Source organism: Lepidochelys kempii, chromosome 26, assembly GCF_965140265.1.
Source record: "Lepidochelys kempii isolate rLepKem1 chromosome 26, rLepKem1.hap2, whole genome shotgun sequence".
NCBI lineage: Eukaryota > Metazoa > Chordata > Testudines > Cheloniidae > Lepidochelys > Lepidochelys kempii.
In genome coordinates this window covers 12,000,655-12,023,361 of record NC_133281.1, presented here as the reverse complement: position 1 = coordinate 12,023,361, position 22,707 = coordinate 12,000,655, and the positions used below count along the sequence as shown (strand labels likewise).

At 44.6% G+C, this 22,707-nt stretch overlaps 2 protein-coding genes across 3 annotated transcripts in view; both read left to right on the top strand.

The window, feature by feature from the left end:
* FIGLA (folliculogenesis specific bHLH transcription factor) overlaps nt 1–21,063 on the top strand; it is a 32,410-nt gene extending 11,347 nt beyond the window's left edge. The window contains exon 4 of the mRNA XM_073324937.1: nt 20,977–21,063. Within this exon, the coding sequence (XP_073181038.1) occupies nt 20,977–21,063 (87 nt within the window). The remainder of the gene's footprint in view (nt 1–20,976) is intronic.
* ADD2 (adducin 2) overlaps nt 3,410–22,707 on the top strand; it is a 98,426-nt gene continuing 79,128 nt past the window's right edge. For both annotated transcript variants that reach the window (XM_073324932.1, XM_073324933.1), the window contains exon 1: nt 3,410–3,689. The gene's annotated coding sequence lies outside the window, so the exon portion shown is untranslated. The remainder of the gene's footprint in view (nt 3,690–22,707) is intronic.

Sequence of the window (22,707 nt, the reverse complement as noted above, 5' to 3'; positions counted from 1 at the left end):
AATCCTCCTAGTGAAAATTTTTTTCCTAATATCCGACCTAAACCACCCACACTTCAACTTGAGACCATTGCTCCTCATTCTGTCATATGTCACCACTGAGAACAGTCTAGATCCTTCCTCTTTGGAACCCCCTTTCAGGTAGTTGAAAGCAGCTAGCAAATCCCCCCCTCATTCTTCTCTTCCGCAAACTAAACAATCCCAGTTCCCTTAGCCTCTCCTCCTAAGTCGTGTGTTCCAGTCCCCTAATAATTTTTGTTTCCCTCCTCTGGACGCTTTCTAATTTTTCGACATCCTTCGTGTAGTGTGGGGCCCAAAACTGGACACAGTACTCCAGATGAGGCCTTACCCATGTCGAATAGAGGGGAACGATCACGTTCCTCGATCTGCTGGCAATGCCCCTACTTTATACAGCCCAAAATGCCCTTGGCCTTCTTGGCAACAGGTGCACACTGTTCACTCATATATCCAGCTTCTGGTCCACCATAACCCCTAGGTCCTTTTCTGCAGAACTGCTGCCTAGCCATTCGGTCCCTAGTCTGTAGCAGCGCATGGGATTCTTCCGTCCTAAGTGCAGGACTCTGCACTTGTCCTTGTTGAGCCTCATCAGATTTCTTTTGGCCCAATCCTCTAATTTGTCTAGGTCCCTCTGTATTCTAGGGAGGTGGTGGAATCTCCATCCTTAGAGGTTTTTAAGGCCTGGCTTGACAAAACCCTGGCTGGGATAATTTAGTTGGTGTTGGTCCCACTTTGAGTAGGGGGTTGGACTAGATGACCTCCTGAGGTGTCTTCCAACCCTAATCTTCTATTATTCTATTTTTTTATTTTAAAAAAAATCTAGAATGATATAAAATCAACATAGTGTGCATTAAACAGTGGTGGAGAGGTCTCACTGTAATTGTTAATGGTGAACCATATCTGAGCAGGTGTATTTCTAGTGGGATCCCACAGGGATTGGTTCTTGACCCCATGCTATTTAACACCTTTATTAATGACCTGGAAGAAAATATAATCACTAATCAAGTTTGCAGATAACACACAGACTGGGGGAGTGGTAAATAATGAAGAGAACAGGTCACAGCTTCCCAGGACAGAGTCCTCCATGGAGTAGGGCCTATAGTCTTTGTTCCGAGACATATACATTTAGCCATATTAAAAACACATTGTTTGCAGCCAGCTTACCAGGCAATCCAAGCAGTCTCTCTGACAAAGATTTAGGGATCATGGTAGATAATCAGCAGAACATGAGCTCCCAGTGTAATTCTGTGGGACAAGGGCTAATGCAATTTTTGGATGCATAAACAGGAATCTCAAGTTGGGTTCCAGAGGTTATTTGACTCTGGTGTAACCGCGGCTGGAACACTGTGTCCAGCTCCCATGCCCACGGTTCAAGAAGGATGTTGTTAAATGGAAGAGGGTCCATAGCAGAGCCACAAGAATGATTAAAGGACTAGCAAACATGCTTCATAGTGAGAGATGCACAGAGCTTCATTTACTGAGCTTAACAAAGAGAAAGTTAAGAGGCGACTTGATCACAGTTTAGAAGTAGCCGTCGAGGGAGCAAATGTTTGAAAATGGGCTCTTCAATCTAGCAGACAGATATAAAATGATCCAGTGGCTGGAAGTTGAAGCTGGACAAATTCAAAGTGGAAACAGGGTGTACGTTTCTAACAGGAATTATTTTGGGCTGGCTCTGTGGGCTGGCCTGAGTCATGCAGGAGGTCAGACTAGAAGATCACAATGGTCCCTTCTGGCCTTGGAATCTCTGGTTTGGGCACTGGCCTATGACTTGAGAGACATGGGGGGGGGGTCAATTACCTTCGCCACAGACTTTGTGTGTGACCTTGGGCAAGTCACTAACCTTTCTGTGCCTTTGTCCCCTGTCTGTAAAATGGGGATAACAGCACTGCCCTACCTCACAGCAGTGTTGAGGGAAAATACATTGAAGATGGGGCAGAGCTCAGATACTACGGTGTGACTGGTGACATATGAGTACCTTAAATAGAATGGAGAAGCACCATCTACTACAGTACACAAATGTGCTCTGCTGGCCTGATTTCTCCCCCACCCCCACTTAATACAGACAAAATGTCCATTAACTCTAGAGAGAGCGTGGCTGGCCCATCCCATGGTAGCCCCGTTCCTCTTTGGAAATAGAACTGACCAGTATAAAACCCTGACCATCTCTTCCCTGGGAGGTACATAGAACACCAGAGGTAAAATGCAGCACCAGTTGGTTTCGTCTCCACCAAAATTAACAGCCATTTTCACTGTACTAGGCACAAAGGCCAAATCCTAGCTTTAGCTGCTGGATCTGAACTTGCTCATCACACAGGGTTGCTTGCGTGGGCATTATGGCTTAACTCCCTGTCTGTCTTAAGCTTTTATACTGCTGCATGTCCCCATAGTATCTTACCCTGAGTTGCTGGAGCCTAATGGTGATATACGTATGTCCTTCCAAGCCATAACTCCTGCACTCAGGTGCACATGGCTATGCATCTTCTGCAACAGACCATCCAGCATGGAGCTGGTTTGCTCATCAGCCATACATGGCCTTGTAGCAGAGGTCACAACGTTCTCCGCTACCTTAACGGCCACCACGTTGCCACTCCCAGCCAGCGTGCAACTTGCGTTAGCCACTTCTTGTGTGCTTTCCAGAGTAACATCATCTCAGTGACACTGCAGTCAACTTGCGAGTGTCGCTTCACGGGAAAGATCTTATTGCCATATTTGTTTCCCAACGGCTCTTCTCCAGAGAAGCTACAGGCTCCGAGGTCTTCTGAGTACACGTTCTCTTCTTGATCTTGGACAGGATTTGAGGCTTTGATGTTGAAAAACAATAGCTGAGTTAAAAAAAAAATTAGGGTGTGTGTGTGTGTGTAAATAAGAGAGGACCATGCTAATTTGAAACCTTGTGGTATGTTATTAATGGAATAATTCTCACCCACTCAGCACCTTCCCTCTGCTAGTGCAGAATTGTTCCATAAACTGATATTCCTAATGCTCTTACATCATGTCCCTTGGGAGACTATTCCACAATCTAACTCAGTGACAGGATTGTTTTTATTCAACGCCAAAATAAAAAACCCAGTCGACAAAACTCCTGGCTCCCAATAGCTTTCATTAATCTATGGTGGAGGAATTAGTTGGATGGCTGCATCTATATAAAAAACATGGTCATAAAAATGCCTCATTGCATCATGTTTTCCACACTGCAGCAAGAGAGAGTCAGTAAAGGATGGCAGTCCCTAGCCCGTGCCCTGCTGTTGGGGACATGTGCCACTAGAGGGTGCCCGGAATGCATAGGGAGTTGGCCTTTTGTCATCAAAGGTATTGTCAAATAGACGCCTTCCCCTCCAACATCATGTGAGCCCTGGATTTAATTTTGATGCCAACGTAAGGAGGGTGGGAGGAAGTGAAGCCTCCCTTCTGCATTCTCCCCCGCCCCCGGGTCTGTGCGGGAGCCCTAATTCTCTTCCAACTCTATGTCCGGGTGATATTGGCTGGAAAGTGGACTAGCGGGCAGGCGTGGTGAGGAAGCTGTTGCAGCTGACCTGTCAAATCAGAGAGCCTGCAGGATGGATGGAACAAGCTCATCTGCTTAGCTGTTTCGATTGGGAAGGCACAGGAGAAGAGATTAATCACTGCAGATATCAGGGCTGGGAAACAGATACTAGAAGATGCTTAAAGAGGTAAGCAATTTTGGACTAATGCAACCCCTCACTCTTTTGGCTGTTCTGTTTGTGTATCTACTATATATTTGTAAATTCAAGCCAAGGTTCCCTGCTCCTTGCTAAACCCACGCAGGTCTCTGAATGCCAGTGTGGCTGGGAGACTTTGGGCATAGTGATGTTGATGTGTTTGAATTTAATTCCTGCAAGTCTAACATGGTGCATTGTCTGCTGCCTTAGGTGGAGTCTCTCAAGGACTAATAAGTGCATTCTCCAGGGCAAGTAAGATGGGAGTCAGTGCCTTTCTTGAAATGGAATGCTCCAAAAGCATAATTTGCAAGAGATAATCCCCCCTCCTACCCCCCATCTGACTGTATTCCAAATATCTGCAATAGAAGATCTTGTTGCACATTTTAATGGGGATACAGGAGAGATCATACACCTCAGACAGCTGAGTCCCCCCCCATCCCAAATGCTTTTATTTAGGGACAAAAAATGTTTTTTGTCTGGTGAGACTGCTGTATGGCTTCCGCATCGCATCGTTTGATCTCAGGGAATCCCTCTTGTTTCCTAGGCAGCAATTCCTGCAGGGACACTTGGCTGCAGAGGGGCTGGTCTGGGTCTTGTGGAGTGGCTGAAATGTTAAACCTTTTGATGCTGAGACTAATACGAATGACTCACTGTACTATTTATTTTGCATGTGCTGGTTCTCTAACCTTTTCCAGGGCAGTTAAGAGAGCAACTTTAAAATCACTGATTTTAGTGTCCCTCCTGTATAATTTTTTTGGAATATCTGGGTTTGGCCTTCCCCACTGAATACAAATCACTTTCTTTTGTCCTCCCCATCTGAAGCTTGATACATTTATCTCTGTGACACAGGGTCGCTGCACATCTGCTCGCTTCTCTTCCCCACCCCCGCTTCTTCACAGTTCTCTAAAGTACCGTCAGATCAGCTGTTCCCCACTGAGCTGAACCCAAGATGTATAATGTGCCTGAATCTGGCACTTCATAGCGTCCAAGTCTGTGGACAACAACCCTTTCCAAGCATGGCCAGCACTCTGAGACATTACGACTATGGTCAGAATTTAAATAAAGCTATGTCTGCCCATTTATATCAATCCTTAATTATAGGTTTTTGTAAATACTCAGCGATATGAAGTCACTTGGAGGGATATTTGGGGGTTCTCTGAATATCTGTAAACTGGGGATATCTCTTCTTCTCCTGCTGCCTCTCCCATGCAGCTTGATTTTTTGGTTAATTCGTGGAACACCATACCACAAAGTAGAATTGGAATCTCTGGTGCTCCCAGGTGCTGAATATGGGGACCTTGAGGATGGAAACTAAAGTTTCTAGGCACTGAAATACTGTATGTCTGACAGATCTGGGTTACAAAGCCTGTGTCTGCGCAGTTAGCACCTGCAACTCACCCCGATACAGCTTTTCTGGGTGTGTCAAAGGTGCAGGCTGGTGTGTAGATTCAGGGGCTTTTACTACCGTATCTTCTATTCTGAGGAAGATTAGGGGACACAGGTAAGATTCTGGCATTTTATCAATGTGCAGGCCTGCGGAGAGAAATTTTCATCCCTGGTACATCATGTTTGCTACATTTCACTTGCTATAGATATTTGGTGGGGGGCCCTGAGCCAAGTACAATTGTCTCCCCCCACCCCCTTTTCCCCACTCTCATCAGCCTTGTCTACATGTCCTGTTCCACTGAGCGGCACAAATTACAGGTCCTAATTTTCCTAGCATAGTCAGTGCCACAGAGACTGGGTGTGTCGACAAGACCGCATGGGAAAGGAATGTCTTCTGTCAATGCAGGGGACATGACCATGATAATAGTCTAAACATGCATGTGCAGGCTTTGGGGAACATTTATTTTCAGCAGAACCTGAAGGACTTAGACAATGGAAGTTCAATCCCCTTGAAAGTAATGGGATTGAGGTGCCAAGATCTCAAATACTTCTGGACATTTTGCCCTTCGTCTTTCTGTATCAAAACCCTTTATCCCAGATTAAAAAGTGAGTGGCAACTAAATTTAACCCTCTTCTATTCCAGTGCCCCAAAATTCATAACTTATGACAAAACTAACTTTTTCTGTGTCAGTTCTTTGATCAGGCTTGTTGATGTTACCTATTCACTTCTCAGTTTAGAAAAAACTCGTTCACGCCTGTCAAAAGGCCTGTTCCGAAGCAATGTAAACTCTCTTTTACGCCTTCTGATTTAACAACAGGCGGGGTGGGGCAAGGGGATGAAAAATTTTGTAAATTAGTGTCAAATGAGCTTGTGGCATCAAAATGCTCCAGAGGCTAAATTCAGCCAGACACAGGTGTTTCTCCCTAATGCATGACATGTGGGAAGAGGTCATTTGTGATAACCTGTCAGATGTGAACCTGTGGGCTGGAGTTTGGTCTGGATCTCCATCATCAGACCCGCATTAGTACGTGAACCATCTCTTAGGAAGTAACTTGGCCAGTAGGGTTTTTACTGCAGAACAAGAGAGCATGACTAATCAAAGTGTCGGGGCATTTGGGGTTTTCTCCTGAATTCTAATCGCATACAGTTGAAGTCAGGGGAGTAGTTGCATCTCCAGAGCTACAAAAACATAACTCATCAGGTTATTCGGCGGGCCAGAGGTGAACATAGGTGTATGACCTTTAGGACAGCAAATCACGGGGAGGAAAGTGTGTGTGTGTGTGTGGAGAGAACCACTGATCTGCTGCTACATCCTGGATATTCACTGTAGCCGACAATCGAGAGATGTGGTTTACATCTAGGTGATCAATATGCAAAACAAGAGGTCACTGATTCTGGGTTTGTTACTAGGCTCCCTTGTTTCTCTGACTCTGACTCCAAATGGATTGTTGCTGAATGCGTTTATAAAGGCCTGTTCCACACACCACTTCCCCTGCTGATAAATATGGGGTGAGAAGCTAATACACAGTAAGCTCAGAAACCATAAGCATGGTCACTATTCTTTATTTCTATTACACTAGTTCCTAGAGATCCCGCCCCCAACTGAGACCCCATTGTGTCTGGACAGCACATACCACAGGAGCTCTAAAATGCAATTAAGCATAAAGTAACACATTTCAGGTGCTTGTGTATCCTCTGAATAAACTGAAGGTGCAATTTACCTTGGCCTGGCTAGTTCCATTTACCCCTTTTATGTGACTTCTTGGACACTGCATTTGCACACAGATGTGGACGGTGGGTGATAGACAGTGACACCAAATAGCCAGTGACTAAGTTGGCTTCTCATCAGTACTCTCAGAATGTCTGAGCTCTTGAAACTTAAACATGAACGAGTCTCTCGGGGTACTCTTGTTCTTCTAGGTTTTATTGCAGATGTATGGCTTTAAGGTCAGGGCCAGACTTAAGGGGAATTCAGTTCTTTGAGACTACTGCTTAGCCACAGTGCTTCATAGCTGGAGTCCCTCATCTACCAACAGGAGTAGAGAAGGTGAACCTGGCTTTACCCTAGAGTTCTTGCTTGAAGTGCCACCAATCATAGGCCCAGACCAGTATGAGTTTGTAACTTGCCCCAGTCTCTGAAGTGTCTAAGCTTGGGATTAATTTTCCAACCTCTAATGTATTGTGGTGTTGCAGCTAGGGTATGTTTCCCAGGCAAAAAAGATGTGAACAGGCTTTGCGGAGACCTGCTCTATTGAAGAGCTGCCATCTTGGATTTTTGTGTCAAGATGGAGCCCACATCTCCCCACCTGCCAAAGCCCAAATGTAGCACGCTATGTGTGAGAGTCTCAGAATGAGCGTTGCCCTGACTATCGATGCAGGACAATCAAAAGGTTGCATGGCATTCCTTCCTTTGGTATAACGACTTAGCCTTCCTTTCCTGATTCCTTATTTCTGAGGTAAATTTTCAGCAGTAACAGTGAGGCGATACCAGGTCTATGTGGAACTTTGGGACTAAAGTGATGTCCCTCAAAACGAGGGACACTTGAGCAGCAGGATTGAAGGAATGTCAAGTTGGTGAGTAGCCCTGAGTGAGCAGAGGGGGCATCATTCCTTCTCTTAAACCTTGTGCATCACGATGCTTCCTCTTCGACTGTTGTTCAGAATTCCTTCTACCGATGTGACCTCACAGCCGCTCATTTTGTTTTAGTCACATTTATCTTAAATCAGGGTTTCCTTTACCTTGTTCTTGGAATTTAACAATGAGCACTAAAATATGTATGAGATTTATACTTTTGAGATATATACTCTGATGCAGTTCACGGGGATATTTCAAAAGGACCAAGCAGTCCTGCTTGGATAGTGTTTATATTTAGTAGAGAACGGAGCAGGGGCTCCCAAACCAAAAGGGCCCTGATCTTGACAGGGGCTTCTGATTACTACACTAATCGTTCTCCATGGCAGGAGAGTGGATTCTCCATTTTTCTCAGTGGGTGCTGGGCTCTTATGGAAAATTTGGCCACTTTCATTTAGGTGCTTAAATGAATGCTGGGTTCTTTTTAAAATTTGACCCTAATTGTGGGTACTGTGCACTTCTGGAAAATCTGGCTGGCCAAGAATAAGTGTCTGAATCTTGCACTGCAGCTTACATATCAGTTCTTCCCCCAGCATATCAGTGGAATTTGTAGCCATTATGATTGGTCTTCAAAAAGAACAGGAGGATTTGTTTGGGTGCAGTAATCTGAATGTAGAGTGTTTTGTATATTTTAGGACACTGGTCACCCAATCAGTTTTTTTCTTTAGATGGGCAGATTTGGCTGTAGTGAGATCCTTAATATATATGTGGTGACTTTGGAAAGACCTGATTAATTCTGACTACTAACTGAGCCATAAATAAAATGGACTGGGGTAACTGGCACCATACACAAGACATGTATTAGCTCCTCTGCCTATATTGTGTTCCCCACTCTTGACATGCTCTGGTGATGAGTGGTAAGACTGGTCATTAAAAGCAATCTAGGAAATAGTCTAGTTGCTTTTGTGGATCTTCATAAGGCTATGGGTCTCATCCTCAAAGACCTCCACAGGCTCCCTGTCTACTGCAGAATTACTCTCCTGATTTCCAAAACCCTGCATAGCTCTGCTTCATTTTACTGGGTTTACAAATGCAGCTCAAAGCCTGTCGTGCACCTGCTGCCTGAGCTCTGGAATCAGGACACCAGCCTCCCATGGTGACTCGTTCCCTTTCGCGTCCCCTGCTCCAGTTATAGAATCCTAGAATATCAGGGTTGGAAGGGACCTCAGGAGGTCATCTAGTCCAACCCCCTGCTCAAAGCAGGACCAATCCCTAACTAAATCATCCCAGCCAGGGCTTTGTCAAGCCTGACTTTAAAAACCTCAAAGAAAGGAGATTCCACCACCTCCCTAGGTAACCCATTCCAGTGCTTCCCCACCCTCCTGGTGAAAAAGTTTTTCCTAATATCCAACCTAAACCTCCCCCACTTCAACTTGAGACCATTGCTCCTTGTTCTGTCATCTGCTACCACTGAGAACTGTCTAGATCCATCCCCTTTGGAACCCTCTTTCAGGTAGTTGAAAGCAGATGCAAAGTAATTACAATCTCTCATCTTTGGAGATGCTCCTGTCTTTTAGAGCGTTAACTTTTCCCTCCTACTGCCTGCTCTAGCATTTAAAGGAACATGTATTTTTGGATTTCAGAGTAGTAGCTGTGTTAGTCTGTATTCGCAAAGAGAAAAAGAATGCATCCAATGAAGTGAGCTGTAGCTAATGAAAGCTTATGCTCCAATAAATTGGTTAGTCTCTAAGGTGCCACAAATACTCCTTTTCTTTTCATGTATTTTTAGGTACTGGAACAAGCACTTTTCCCTTTTGGGGTGTGTTCTTGCATGGTTTATTCAGTGTTTCATCTGTCCAGACCTCCACTTACAGCTTGTGGAGTCTTTCCTTTTTAGCCTCAGTGCTGTCACGTAACTCATTTGCCTCCCCCCTTGTTCCAATTTGTCTCTATGTAATTAATCTCAGCTGCCACTTCCTCTGCCTCCCCACCTTGTTCCCTCATCCCACGCAGATCCCTGAGCCTCATTCTCCCACTCTGTTCTGCATGCCATCCTCTGTGCCCCTCCGTGAAACACCTCCCACTCCTTCAAATGCCTCCTTTAAAATTCCCGTGGCCCTCTGTCAATCATCTTCACTTGCTGCTGTATTCTCAAGAGGACGGTTGCATGTGCGTTTATTGACTTGTGCGTGCAAGTGGCTAGATGCATTTTCCCACTCACCAGATTTGTGTGCAGTCACAGCATTGTGCACGCAATCTAGATGCATAACAGCATACCTAAATTGCCTACAGATGGTGCCTTCTGTGTATTTTCATGGGCTTTTAGCTAATGTAGGCATACAATTGTGTAGCTAGACAGTGTGCATGTAATTTAGGGTTCTTGAACACTCAGACATAAACAAAAAAGACGATCAGGCTTCAGAATTTTTAGTCATCAATAGCTTGTTGAAATCCATAAAAATGTTTTCTAGTCTTCATGTCGCATTCCCTTACGGGCACAATCATTTACCTCTTAATTCTGCAATGTGCATACCAGACTGCGTAAACACTCTTTACTAACCATTCCTATCTAACCCCTCCATTCTTGTACCCTGAATAAATTACTGCTTTACTTGGAAATTCATAGAATCATAGAATATCAGGGTTGGAAGGGACCCCAGAAGGCCATCTAGTCCAACCCCCTGCTCAAAGCAGGACCAATTCCCAGTTAAATCATCCCAGCCAGGGCTTTGTCAAGCCTGACCTTAAAAACCTCTAAGGAAGGAGATTCTACCACCTCCCTAGGTAACGCATTCCAGTGTTTCACCACCCTCTTAGTGAAAAAGTTTTTCCTAATATCCAATCTAAACCTTCCCCACTGCAACTTGAGACCATTACTCCTCGTTCTGTCATCTGCTACCATTGAGAACAGTTTAGAGCCATCCTCTTTGGAACCCCCTTTCAGGTAGTTGAAAGCAGCTATCAAATCCCCCCTCATTCTTCTCTTCTGCAGGCTAAACAATCCCAGCTCCCTCAGCCTCTCCTCATAACTCCTCATAACTCAAATTCTGTCTTTCTGACTGCAACGCATCCTCCTACAACTATAGGCTCCATGTTCTGATACCCTAGCTGGCTAAATGAGGAAGATAGTCTTCGTTTCCATGGTTATTTTATATTCAGCTGAAATCCTTTAGCTGCTCTCTGAACAGAGCATATGTTGAGTAAAGCAGGAATTGTCCATTCTCATGTGGATCCTACATTTAAATCTAATGGATACATTTTAAGAGGATGTGATTCTGGATAGGCAAGGTACGAAAGTACTGCTTCCTGAAATTTACCAAGATGGTCTGTGACTGCCCTTTTTTGGGGCAAACCTTAACCCCCGACCCCAATTACATCATTGTCGAATATCAAACGTGAGGCCCCATCCTAGAAACCGTTACTCGTGTGATTAGTTCTTGATAGCAGTTCTGTTCTAAACAGGTGGGGGTTGCTCTTATGAGTCCAAGTTTGAAATGAGTGAAATTTAATTGGGGATTGGTCCTGCTTTGAGCAGGGGGTTGGACTAGATGACCTCCTGAGGTCCCTTCCAACCCTGATATTCTATGGTTCTATGAGTGGACCTGTGCTGGAAGCTCTTTCGCGCAATGGCATTGGGTAAGTCCTCTCTTCAAGAGAGGCTAAAGCACTTAGCCTGAATCCCATTGACTTTCATTAAAACTAAGGCTCTTGAGTGCTAAGTCACTTTGGAAATGGGACTTAAGTGCTTTTGAAAAATTTATTACTTGTCCTTTGTTTGCAAATTGCCATGTACACTTACATACCATATAAATAATAATGTGTTTACTGTTTGTATCCAACTATGACAACTCCTATTTCTGTAATGGTCTGACCCCCCTGCTCTCCATGTCCTTCAGCTTCTCCAAACAACTCGACTCCAACTTAGCAGCTCAAGCCCATGTGTATTTGAAACAGCAACTTATTTCCTTCTTGAAAACTTTCCTCATCATTCTTTTCTTTTTGTGGGGAGGTGGGCAGCTAACAAACCCCTGTGGGCAATGGAGGAAGAGAGATTCATGAAGGAAATGATCTAGGTTTTAAGCATCCCATGTGGCCATATTAAACATTGGGTTGAATTTTTTTTTGTTTTAAATGATGGGAAAATGCCTTGAAGGCTGTAAAGCCTTTGCTGGTCAGTCTCATTTTTCTCTGCAAATGAGCAGGAGACAGATCAATCTTGGAAAGCTTCCTAGAAAGACATTTCACCCGGCAAGATGAAAAAGTGGGTTGACTGGGAAGAACACGCTATGGTGCAGATATTAGGACACTTTCTGCCTTTTGGTTTACATCCATCTAACCCTTTTGAAACCAGCAACTTAACAGTATGGTTTCCACTTATTCCACTTTATCGCTAGGTTATAATGACCCGTGGCTCCAGAAAAACAGATGGGTTCTGATCTACCATTCCTTGTGCACTTAAAGAAGTCAAAATTTTCGGTACGCAAAGAATTTCATTGCATTATCTCCTATTCCAGTGCGGGATCCGAAAGGACCTAGCCACTTCTTGGACAAATCTATATTTGACTTTTTCAGCGGTGTTAACACATGGTAACTAACATGACTGTATATTCTAGCATCACCACCTTACAAATGTTTGTTCCTGAGTATGTAGCTACGGTTAAACACAAATAAGGACTAATATTTGTGTAGTGTGCACACTAGAATCAGTTCATTTCCGTAGGTTAATTACATATGTTAACGTGACTGAAAAGTCAAGTGTAGACGTACCCTTTCAGGGCAAATGGGGTGTCCTTGCCAGCTCTAATGGGCTTGCTTGAAACCGGCTATGCAGGTGCTGTTTCAAATTCTTGGGCCCCTTATGGGAGCTGTGTGCTACACCACCGCCGATTCATGACACAGAGCCCTTTGGATCTTGGATATGTCAACATGCATGAAACATACAACCTGGGCCCCACCATGACTTAAAGTGAACCCCCCTGAGACTTCAATGCCGCGGAGCAGATGCTTGGGCTGGATGAATAATTGATGCTTCTGCCTGCAGCCAGAAAGCACTCTGGGAAATGGCATTAGAAGTGCGTCTTTAATCAATGATGCGTTTGAATGAACCTGGGAGGTGGGGAAAGGAGACGGAATGCCTGCTGGTCTGGGAAATCCCTGTGTGAATTCAGTGCTCCTGACGAGTGCCAGATAGACGGCTCTGGAGATGGATGTGTTTCAGGTACTGTGTAAGTTTCCTTCACACTTCCACGGTCACTGTGCCTCAGCTCTACCAAGAGGCATCATCTCGAGGGCCAGGGGGGACACATTCAGGCGTTGGTGCTTCTGCTGAGGCTATGAAACAATGCTGCCAATGCAGTGTTGAGCTTTATGATGTGGACACATAAGCACCGGGATCTGAATGGATGTTACTACTTAAATAATAACGTTCCACTGCTTTTATTAGCATGTTCTTCGCTTTCGGTATTTTGCAGAACAATCCTCCCAACCATTGTTGGAGTGACTACAATGGCCCTTTATCAGTGTTCTTTCAGGTCACCTGTCTTTCTGATTATCTGCCTTGCTTTGCAACTTGTGACCCCTTGTTTACAAGTTGTAAGAATAAGTTTTGGAGGACGCATTGAAAAAAAAACAAAAAAACTTCCACTGCAGCAGTAGTTCGATCGAACGTGGAGAGGAGACTTACACGCTTTCTATTGCTCTGTTTCTAAAGACCACTGCGGATGCGCCTAGCTCCAGTAAAGCCCTATATTACATCGTTCCCTTTAACAGCATGATAGAACCTCAGTTAGCTTCTGAAAAACTCTGAATAACATTCAGCACAATGTTCGCAGGGTGGGCACGGGGCCCGTCTTCTGAATGAGCCCTAACGGGGCACTACCACTAGGAAAGATTGCATTTCCATCCATCGCCAGTCGCACCTGAAGGAATTTTAAGGCCTGGCTTGACAAAGCCCTGGCTGGGATGATTTAGTGGGTGTTGGTCCTGCTTTGAGCAGGGGGTTGGACTAGATGACCTCCTGAGGTCTCTTCCAACCCTCATCTTCTATGATTCTAAAGAGGTTAGAGAGACAAAACACATTCCATTTCACTTACTGTGAGGTTTTCTTCCCTCCCTTTGTTGCTCCGTGGCTGACGTACAAACACGCTGCCCTTCCGTTAGGGCAGACCGTGTAGCCACAAACTAGCCTGTGACAATGATTTCCAAAGACCACATCCTCCCCTTTCCTCACAGGTGTCTCTGAAAATGGATTTTCTAAAACTGGTGCCAGTGAGAAGGGGCTTATTTCCGTAGAGACTGTCTGCCCCAGATTATCTTCTCCCTGATGCAGGAGTAATTCCGCTGAAGTGAGTTGATTTCCACCAGTGTGAAGAGAATCAGGCCCTATCCCTCTGGTGTCTAAATCACAGCGCTTGGTGCATCTGCCTGGTACAGAGCCAAATTGCAAATTCCACTGTTGTACATTATTAATACACTTATAAAACGAAGCCGTGTGAGTGAGCATCTCTGAAAGATTAATCAGGCACTGAACAGCATGCAGGTGCTTCCACTCTGGGCTGCGATACTGTCAGCTCTCACATGCTGGGTGTGTTCTGTACGAGGAGCAGAGTCCGCCACGTAAGCCCAGCAGGCTGCAGAAAGTGACGGCTTATTTGGCAACACTCTTGCCTTGAGCTAAGTTCTGCATTAAAGCCTCAGCACAGGGGTCAGATAGCGAATGATGTTCGGAGGAGCCCCTCTGTCATAAATTAGCTGAAAGACTGTACATGGCTTTAAGAGCCCACTGCAATCTTAGCAGAAGTTGAGCTGCTTGCCTGGCATCCTAGACGAATTCCAGTAGGGGTTATTCTGCTCTCTGGGGACCTTATTTGCAGCCTTCTGTTTGCTCCATCTCCTGTCTTTCCATGGTGTTGTCCTGTATTGCTGAAAAGCCTCTGTGTTCCACCTCACATGTGGCTGTATGTCAGTGATGGGTAAAATCATCCCACTGTGTTTAATATAGGTCTATATGAATACTGCTGCACTCTGCAGGTCAATAAGTGGGCATAGTTTACATGCTGAACTCACAGAAGTGTGAGGCTGAAGCAGAAAAAAAGATAGTGGGAGAGTAAAAGGCTATCTTGGTTTTATCTGACACCTCTTTAAACCCTCTACTTGGTGGATTTTCCTGCCATGTTCCCTTTCTCCATCTCGACACGCGCATTGTATTCACCGCTCACAATAGCAGATGCCTATTTACTGCGGTGCTGTTTACATGGGTGTTTATGCCACCTCTGAATCAGGCCTTTAAACACAGTTGCTAGCAGCCTGGTAACACTGTTTCCCTAATTAGTGCTGTCACGGTTCCTCCCCCACTCTGAACTCTAGGGTACAGATGTGGGGACCTGCATGAAAAATCTCCTAAGCTTATCTTTACCAGCTTAGGTCAAAACTTCCCCAAGGTACAAAATATTACCCCCGTTATCCTTGGACTGGCCGCTACCACCACCAAACTAATACTGGTTACTGGGGAAGAGCTGTTTGGACGCGTCCTTCCCCCCAAAATACTTCCCAAAACCTTGCACCCCACTTCCTGGACAAGGTTTGGTAAAAAGCCTCACCAATTTGCCTAGGTGACTACAGACCCAGACCCTTGGATCTTAAGAACAACGAACAATCCTCCCAACACTTGCACCCCCCCTTTCCTGGGAAATGTTGGATAAAAAGCCTCACCAATTTGCATAGGTGACCACAGACCCAAACCCTTGGATCTGAGAACAATGAAAAAGCATTCAGTGTTTTACAAGAAGACTTTTAATAAAAAATAGAAGTAAATAGAAATAAAGAAATCCCCCCTGTAAAATCAGGATGGTAGATATCTTACAGGGTAATTAGATTCAAAAACATAGAGAACCCCTCTAGGCAAAACCTTAAGTTACAAAAAAGATACACAGACAGAAATAGTTATTCTATTCAGCACAATTCTTTTCTCAGCCATTTAAAGAAATCATAATCTAACACATACCTAGCTAGAGTACTTACTAAAAGTTCTAAGACTCCATTCCTGTTCTGTTCCCGGCCAAGACGACTACAGACAGACACAGACCCTTTGTTTCTCTCCCTCCTCCCAGCTTTTGAAAGTATCTTGTCTCCTCATTGGTCATTTTGGTCAGGTGCCAGCGAGGTTACCTTTAGCTTCTTAACCCTTTACAGGTGAGAGGAGCTTTCCCCTGGCCAGGAGGGATTTCAAAGGGGTTTACCCTTCCCTTTATATTTATGACAAGTGCAGATGAAGATGATCCCTTTTACCAATGCACGCCGTTCTGCTGTATCCATACCTACAGCCACAGATGTAAAATATTTAAATATCTCTTGCTAACATAGCTCTAGAGTGAGCAGAGGCTGGGCCATGCTGAATGGCTTTGGGGCGGGGACTCGCTAAGGACAGATCTGCAGGACTGACTTCCTGGTTGAGCAGAAGGAGATCAGGACCTTGGAAAAGGCACTGTCCCTGCTAGGGTATTTACTGTATGTGTTCAGAGTAACCCAAACAGCGATGCCCCAAGACAACAAAACAATCAGACACAATCCCTGGGAGTGTTGTTCTGCCTAGTCGCCCCTCTCCCTTTCCTGGTCTTTCTGTTCAGCAAATATACTCTGAACTAAACAGCACCTCTGACAGCAGTAAATAAACAAATCCTGGAACAAACATCATGTTTGCTGTTGTCACATAGATCTTTCTGTCTCTGTGTGTTCTATTCCTTTCCCCGCACCCTTTGCCTGTGAGAAATGTAACTTCTTCAGGGCAGGGAACTACCTGCTCTTGGGTTTGTACAGCCCCTAGCACCATGGAGCTCTGCTCTTAAATGGTCCATAGGCACCACCAAAATAAACATTAGTAAGAAACTCAGGATCTGTGTCAAAATCTAAATTAAGCCTGAAGGGAGGTAACTGTAGGCCCTTGATGGGTCCTGATTTGCTAGGTTCCAAAAAGCCAGGTAACATCTGTGAATGAGCTGTTAGCTCTGGGGAAGTTCAGCTACATTTCTCCTGTGGAAGAGCTATTGTTCCCACTCAGCTCATCCTGATTCTGTCTTTTGTCTTAGGCTAAGGCAAAGTGGCCTTATTTGTTGTTTCTTTATATGAATGTCATATTCAGTTCTGCACATAAGCGGCTGTTGTTTTAGCAAGGGGTTTTCCCAGAAGTATTCCTCCTTAGCCTTGATAAACCCAGTGTCTCTGGAGTGTGAGGAAGTGTCAAATCTATTGGCTTATTTTGCCGATTAAAGAAACACTTCTCATCATAACCACAGCAGTACCATTTGGCAAGCAAATGTAGTGTGTTCTACTTTGCTAGAAGGGCTTATGCCTTGCATCACAGAAACTATGCTGAGAATCTTGGGTGAAATTCTGTGGTCAGACTCAGTATGATCCTTTCTGGGATAAAAATCTATATCTTTAATAATATAGCACAGTGTTTTGCAAACCACCATGCTGAACCTCTTCAGACACATTGGCTAGTTTTTATTTATTAATAATATTATGTCTCAGAGCTTTGGTGCTTGTAAGCATCGCTTCATAAGGAGGACCATGTTCAGTAGCCCATTATCAAATTGCTATATATTATTTAGATACTTTTACTATGCTTGGCTACCCCATGGATTCCCATGCAATCTTGTTTTCACACATTCTTGTTGAGCCCCATTTCTGCATCAACACCAACAAAGAGACACAAAGTCAATTTTGCTTTTGTTAGCAATTGATTCCTTAGGGGTTTTTTATTAGTGGCCATCGATAAATAGACAATCTGGGCTGCATTTCAGTTTCCAGCAGGGTTGACTTTTATAGAAAGGCTCTGCTCCAAAGAGCTTCCAGTCTACATCAAATGTACAAGGAATGAGGAGATAAGAAAGGAGGGGATAGAGAAAGGGGGGACCATGGTTAGACAGTTAAATTGGACTATATGCTTGGGCGTGGGAATAAGGGGAACCACCCCTTTCTGCCTCTGCCTGGGGTACCTGGATTTTGGGTCAGGCGTGCAGGATTAGAGGAGGAGGAGGAGAATGAACTGAACCTCTCCCTCTCCAATGCACTGGCCAATGCAACTAAGCTGATGCCGGGAGATTGTAACTTTCTCCTGGCATAGGCTAGCAGAAAACTATTCCTCACCAGAGCCATGGGGAAACAAGGAGGGGATTGTGTCTGAGTCACAATGCCTTCCAGAGTTGTTAAAGGACTGGTGCAGCATACACCCCACTCCTTGCTCAGAGCTGGGCTGACCGGTGAAATCTGCCCTTTTGATGTTCGTCTTGGGCTCCTATCCACAAGGGAGAGAGGCAGCAATAGAAAGCATGTGAATCCTATCAACAGCTGGCTGAATTTTATCAATTTTGGAATGAAAAATGGCTCTTTGACCCAAATGAAGAATTTTGTGGAAAATCTTCACTGGAGTTGAAATTTTCTAAGTTTTTATGAAAAACTGAAAGCTTTGCCTATTTTTGGCTTCCTTTTTTTTTTCCTTCTGCAAAACGTGCCTTTTTGGAAAATTTAAACAGTACATAACGCCCTATGAGAAATAATTGGCATCTTTCAATCAGCTCTTGTCACATCCTATTGTGAACAAACTTTTCAGGAATCATAGAATATCAGGGTTGGAAGGGACCTCAGGAGGTCATCTAGTCCAACCCCCTGCTCAAAGCAGGACCAATCCCCAATAAAATCATCCCAGCCAGGGCTTTGTCAAGCCTGACCTTAAAAACTTCTAAGGAAGGAGATTCCACCACCTCCCTAGGTAACGCATTCCAGTGTTTCACCACCCTCATAGTGAAAAAGTTTTTCCTCATATCCAACCTAAACCTCCCCCACTGCAACTTGAGACCATTACTCCTTGTCCTGTCCTCTTCTACCACTGAGAATAGTCTAGAACCATCCTCTCTGGAACCATCTCTCAGGTAGTTGAAAGCAGCTATCAAATCCCCCCTCATTCTTCTCTTCTGCAGACTAAACAATCCCAGTTCCCTCAGCCTCTCCTCATAACTCATGTGTTCCAGACCCCTAATCATTTTTGTTGCCCTTTGCTGGACTCTCTCCAATTTGTCTACATCCTTCTTGTAGTGTGGGGCCCAAAACTGGACACAGTACTCCAGATGAGGCCTCACCAATGTCGAATAGAGGGGAACGATCACATCCCTCGATCTGCTGGCTATGCCCCTACTTATACAACACAAAATGCCATTGGATTTCTTGGCAACAAGGGCACACTGCTGACTCATATCCAGCTTCTCGTCCACTGTCACCCCTAGGTCCTTTTCCGCAGAACTGCTGCCTAGCCATTCGGTCCCTAGTTTGTAATGGTGCATTGGGTTCTTCCGTCCTAAGTGCAGGACCCTGCACTTATCCTTGTTGAACCTCATCAGATTTCTTTTGGCCCAATCCTCCAATTTGTCTAGGTCCCTCTGTATCCTATCCCTGCCCTCCAGCGTATCTACCACTCCTCCCAGTTTAGTATCATCCGCAAATTTGCTGAGAGTGCAATCCACACCATCCTCCAGATCATTTATGAAGATATTGAACAAAACCGACCCCAGGACCGACCCTTGGGGCACTCCACTTGATACCGGCTGCCAACTAGACATGGAGCCATTGATCACTACCCGTTGAGCCCGACAATCTAGCCAACTTTCAACCCACCTTATAGTGCATTCATCCAGCCCATACTTCTTTAACTTGCTGACAAGAATACTGTGGGAGACCGTGTCAAAAGCTTTGCTAAAGTCAAGAAACAATACATCCACTGCTTTCCCTTCATCCACAGAACCAGTAATCTCATCATAGAAGGCGATTAGATTAGTCAGGCATGACCTTCCCTTGGTGAATCCATGCTGACTGTTCCTGATCACTTTCCTCTCGTGTAAGTGCTTCAGGATTGATTCCTTGAGGACCTGCTCCATGATTTTTCCAGGGACTGAGGTGAGGCTGACTGGCCTGTAATTCCCAGGATCCTCCTTCTTCCCTTTTTTAAAGATTGGCACTACATTAGCCTTTTTCCAGTCATCTGGGACTTCCCCCGTTCGCCACGAGTTTTCAAAGATAATGGCCAATGGCTCTGCAATCACAGCCGCCAATTCCTTCAGCACTCTCTGATGCAACGTGTCCGGCCCCATAGACTTGTGTACGTCCAGCTTTTCTAAATAGTCCCTCACCACCTCTTTCTCCACAGAGGGCTGGCCACCTACTTCCCATGCTGTTATGCCCAGCGCAGCAGTCTGGGAGCTGACCTTGTTAGTGAAGACAGAGGCAAACAAAGCACTGAGTACATCCTCTGTCACTAGGTTGCCTCCCTCATTCAGTAAGGGGCCCACACTTTCCTTGGCTTTCTTCTTGTTGCCAACATACCTGAAGAAACCCTTCTTGTTACTCTTAATATCTCTTGCTAGCTGTAACTCCAGGTGTGATTTGGCCTTCCTGATTTCATTCCTACATGCCCGAGCAATAATATTATACTCTTCCCTGGTCAGTTGTCCTATCTTCCACTTCTTGTAAGCTTCTTTTTTATGTTTAAGATCCTCAAGGATTTCACCGTTAAGCCAAGCTGGTCGCCTGCCATATTTACTATTCTTTCAACACATCGGGATGGTTCGTCCCTGTAACCTCAACAGGGATTCCTTGAAATACAGCCAGCTCTCCTGGACTCCTTTCCCCTTCATGTTAGTCCCCCAGGGGATCCTACCCATCAGTTCCCTGAGGGAACTGATGTCTTAAGGATGGGAAATTTACTCAGCCAGGGGAGGTGAGCAGGGGGTTGGACTAGATGACCTCCTGAGATCCCTTCCAACCCTGATATTCTATGATTCTATGATATGTAACCAGTTATTGAGGGACCGAGTATCTCAAGCTGCCGATTGTCTCAAATAATGATTGCGAGGTCCTCAGCTCCCACTGACTTCATGGAGTGTTGCAGATGCTCCATGCCTCAGAAGTCTCTTGGTCCTAAATAACAGGCCTGATTCTACAATGTCTTTCTAACACAGCAAGGCAGGGTATAAATCTATAGTATGTCCGTTTGCCATGTAGCAACCTCCTATGTGGATGCAACAACAGCGCCCTGAAAGTGCTGGAGTGTGGCTTGGCATACTAGACTTGGCTACTTCGCTTTCAAGCAGTATTACGGCAGACTGCACTCCAGGACTTTCACTGCCTCATAGCGGTGTCTACACAGGAGAAGGGGCACTGTAGATTCAGGGGCACTGTAGATTCACACCCTGACTTGCCACATGGTAATGCACTATAAAGACAAGCCCTAAGAGCTGCTAAATACCTTCAACTCCTTTTGAATTCTGTAGGAGTTCTGGGTGCTGAGCGCCCCTCAGAATGCTCAGGACCCTGTAAGACTAGGCCCTGTGTTCTTGAGACCCCGTGCTAGTTGCTAAGAGGATGAGAGGCTTGATTTGTGGGAGGAGGATACTCTCTCAACGTGATGAAAAATTGAGTATGTCGCCAGACTGCTGGGAACAGATTCTGCACTCGGTTACATCAATGTAAATGTGACCTCGTAAATTACTCCATTGCAGCTACTCTGCATTTACAGCAGTGTGGATACAAATGGCTACATTCTGCTAGCATTTTCCCTTTTAAAATAGGTGTTGAATTTACCCTTCATTTTCAGGCTCTTTTCTGCGCAATGTGCTTCCTAAATTTGTCAATTTATTAAAAAATACAAACAATAGACAGAATTATATTATGTTCTTTTTATATGGTACTTTTGCTCTCAAAATACTTCATTTATGAAGTCCTCCTTCAATATTCTACCTTGTGATTGTTCTCAGATAAATCAGGGGTAACATTAATGAAACAATCTTGCACTTAATTAACATCTTCATTTTATCTATCTGGGGAAAATACCTGTGTTTATATAAACAGGCTGCTAGATATTACCATTTTATGGTTGAGATTTTAAAAGCTGACTAGGGGCAATTACAAATAATGGGAATTGTGTCCCTAAATTCCATAGCTAGATTTGAAAATACCAACCTCTGTTATACCTAAATTGCAGTACAGTACCTCCATTTTCCTTTTTTATCATTTCCATTTTTTTCCATTAAGCTTTGGCAAAAACAGGACTACACTTCGTTCTGTCATGAGTAGCTAAAGCAAATTTTGCACGGTAATCATGCTAGCTAAAGGGAAGTGCAATAGTGTATATTTTGGTTACTGTGTACAAAATGTTTGTAAGTATACAATAGTGAACAGCCAGAGCCAATCCCAAAGCAGATCTGACAGGTTCATTATTCATGGGATATAACCTCTTGAGAATATGCTCAGAGGCTGTTGTCTAGCTGCCATCTTTAAAGAGGGGGATCATCACCCGAACAGATTTCATTTTGCTTTGCTTTGGTAATGCTTCCTGTGTAGCACACTCTCAAACCTAGTTTCTAAAGTAATGTGTTTTGCAATAATATCAAAATCCAGGTTAGCATATTTTAAAACTCGACACCAACACTTCTTTCAATCTGAGCATTTTTGTACTTCACCTAGGCTGGACTTTCAGGAAAATACAGCAGAGAGCATCTTGCAAAATGCATCTAAGAAAAGATCACGTTCACCCTATCATCTGCACTGCACAAAGAAGCAAGATTTGACCAGGTGGAAAGACAAATTGTTTGTCATTTTTAAAAGACACCCCCTTCTCCCAGAAGAGCATCAATCACTGTGGCCCCAATTCAGCAGAGCACCTCTGTTTAGCAAAGCACTCAAACACGTGCTTAAAGCCCAGTGAAGTCAACAGAACTTCAGCATGTGCTTTGCTGGATATGGATGGGTGCAGGGGGTATGTGCTTCGAAGCAGGGCTGCAGTGGAGCCTGAGCGGGTGATCTCATGGAAAACACTGTGAATCCTTAATGTGGGGCGGGGGAGGGAGAAAGACCAAATTTTAAAAAAACCAACTAGTTCCTCAAGTCAGTAGAGCTACTAAGATTTACCCCAGCTCAGGCTCTGCCACTTTGCCTGTTACCCTCCTTATTGCACCAAGGATTTATTTTTAAGGTAGACTTGAAGCAGAAGGTACTTTTGTGCC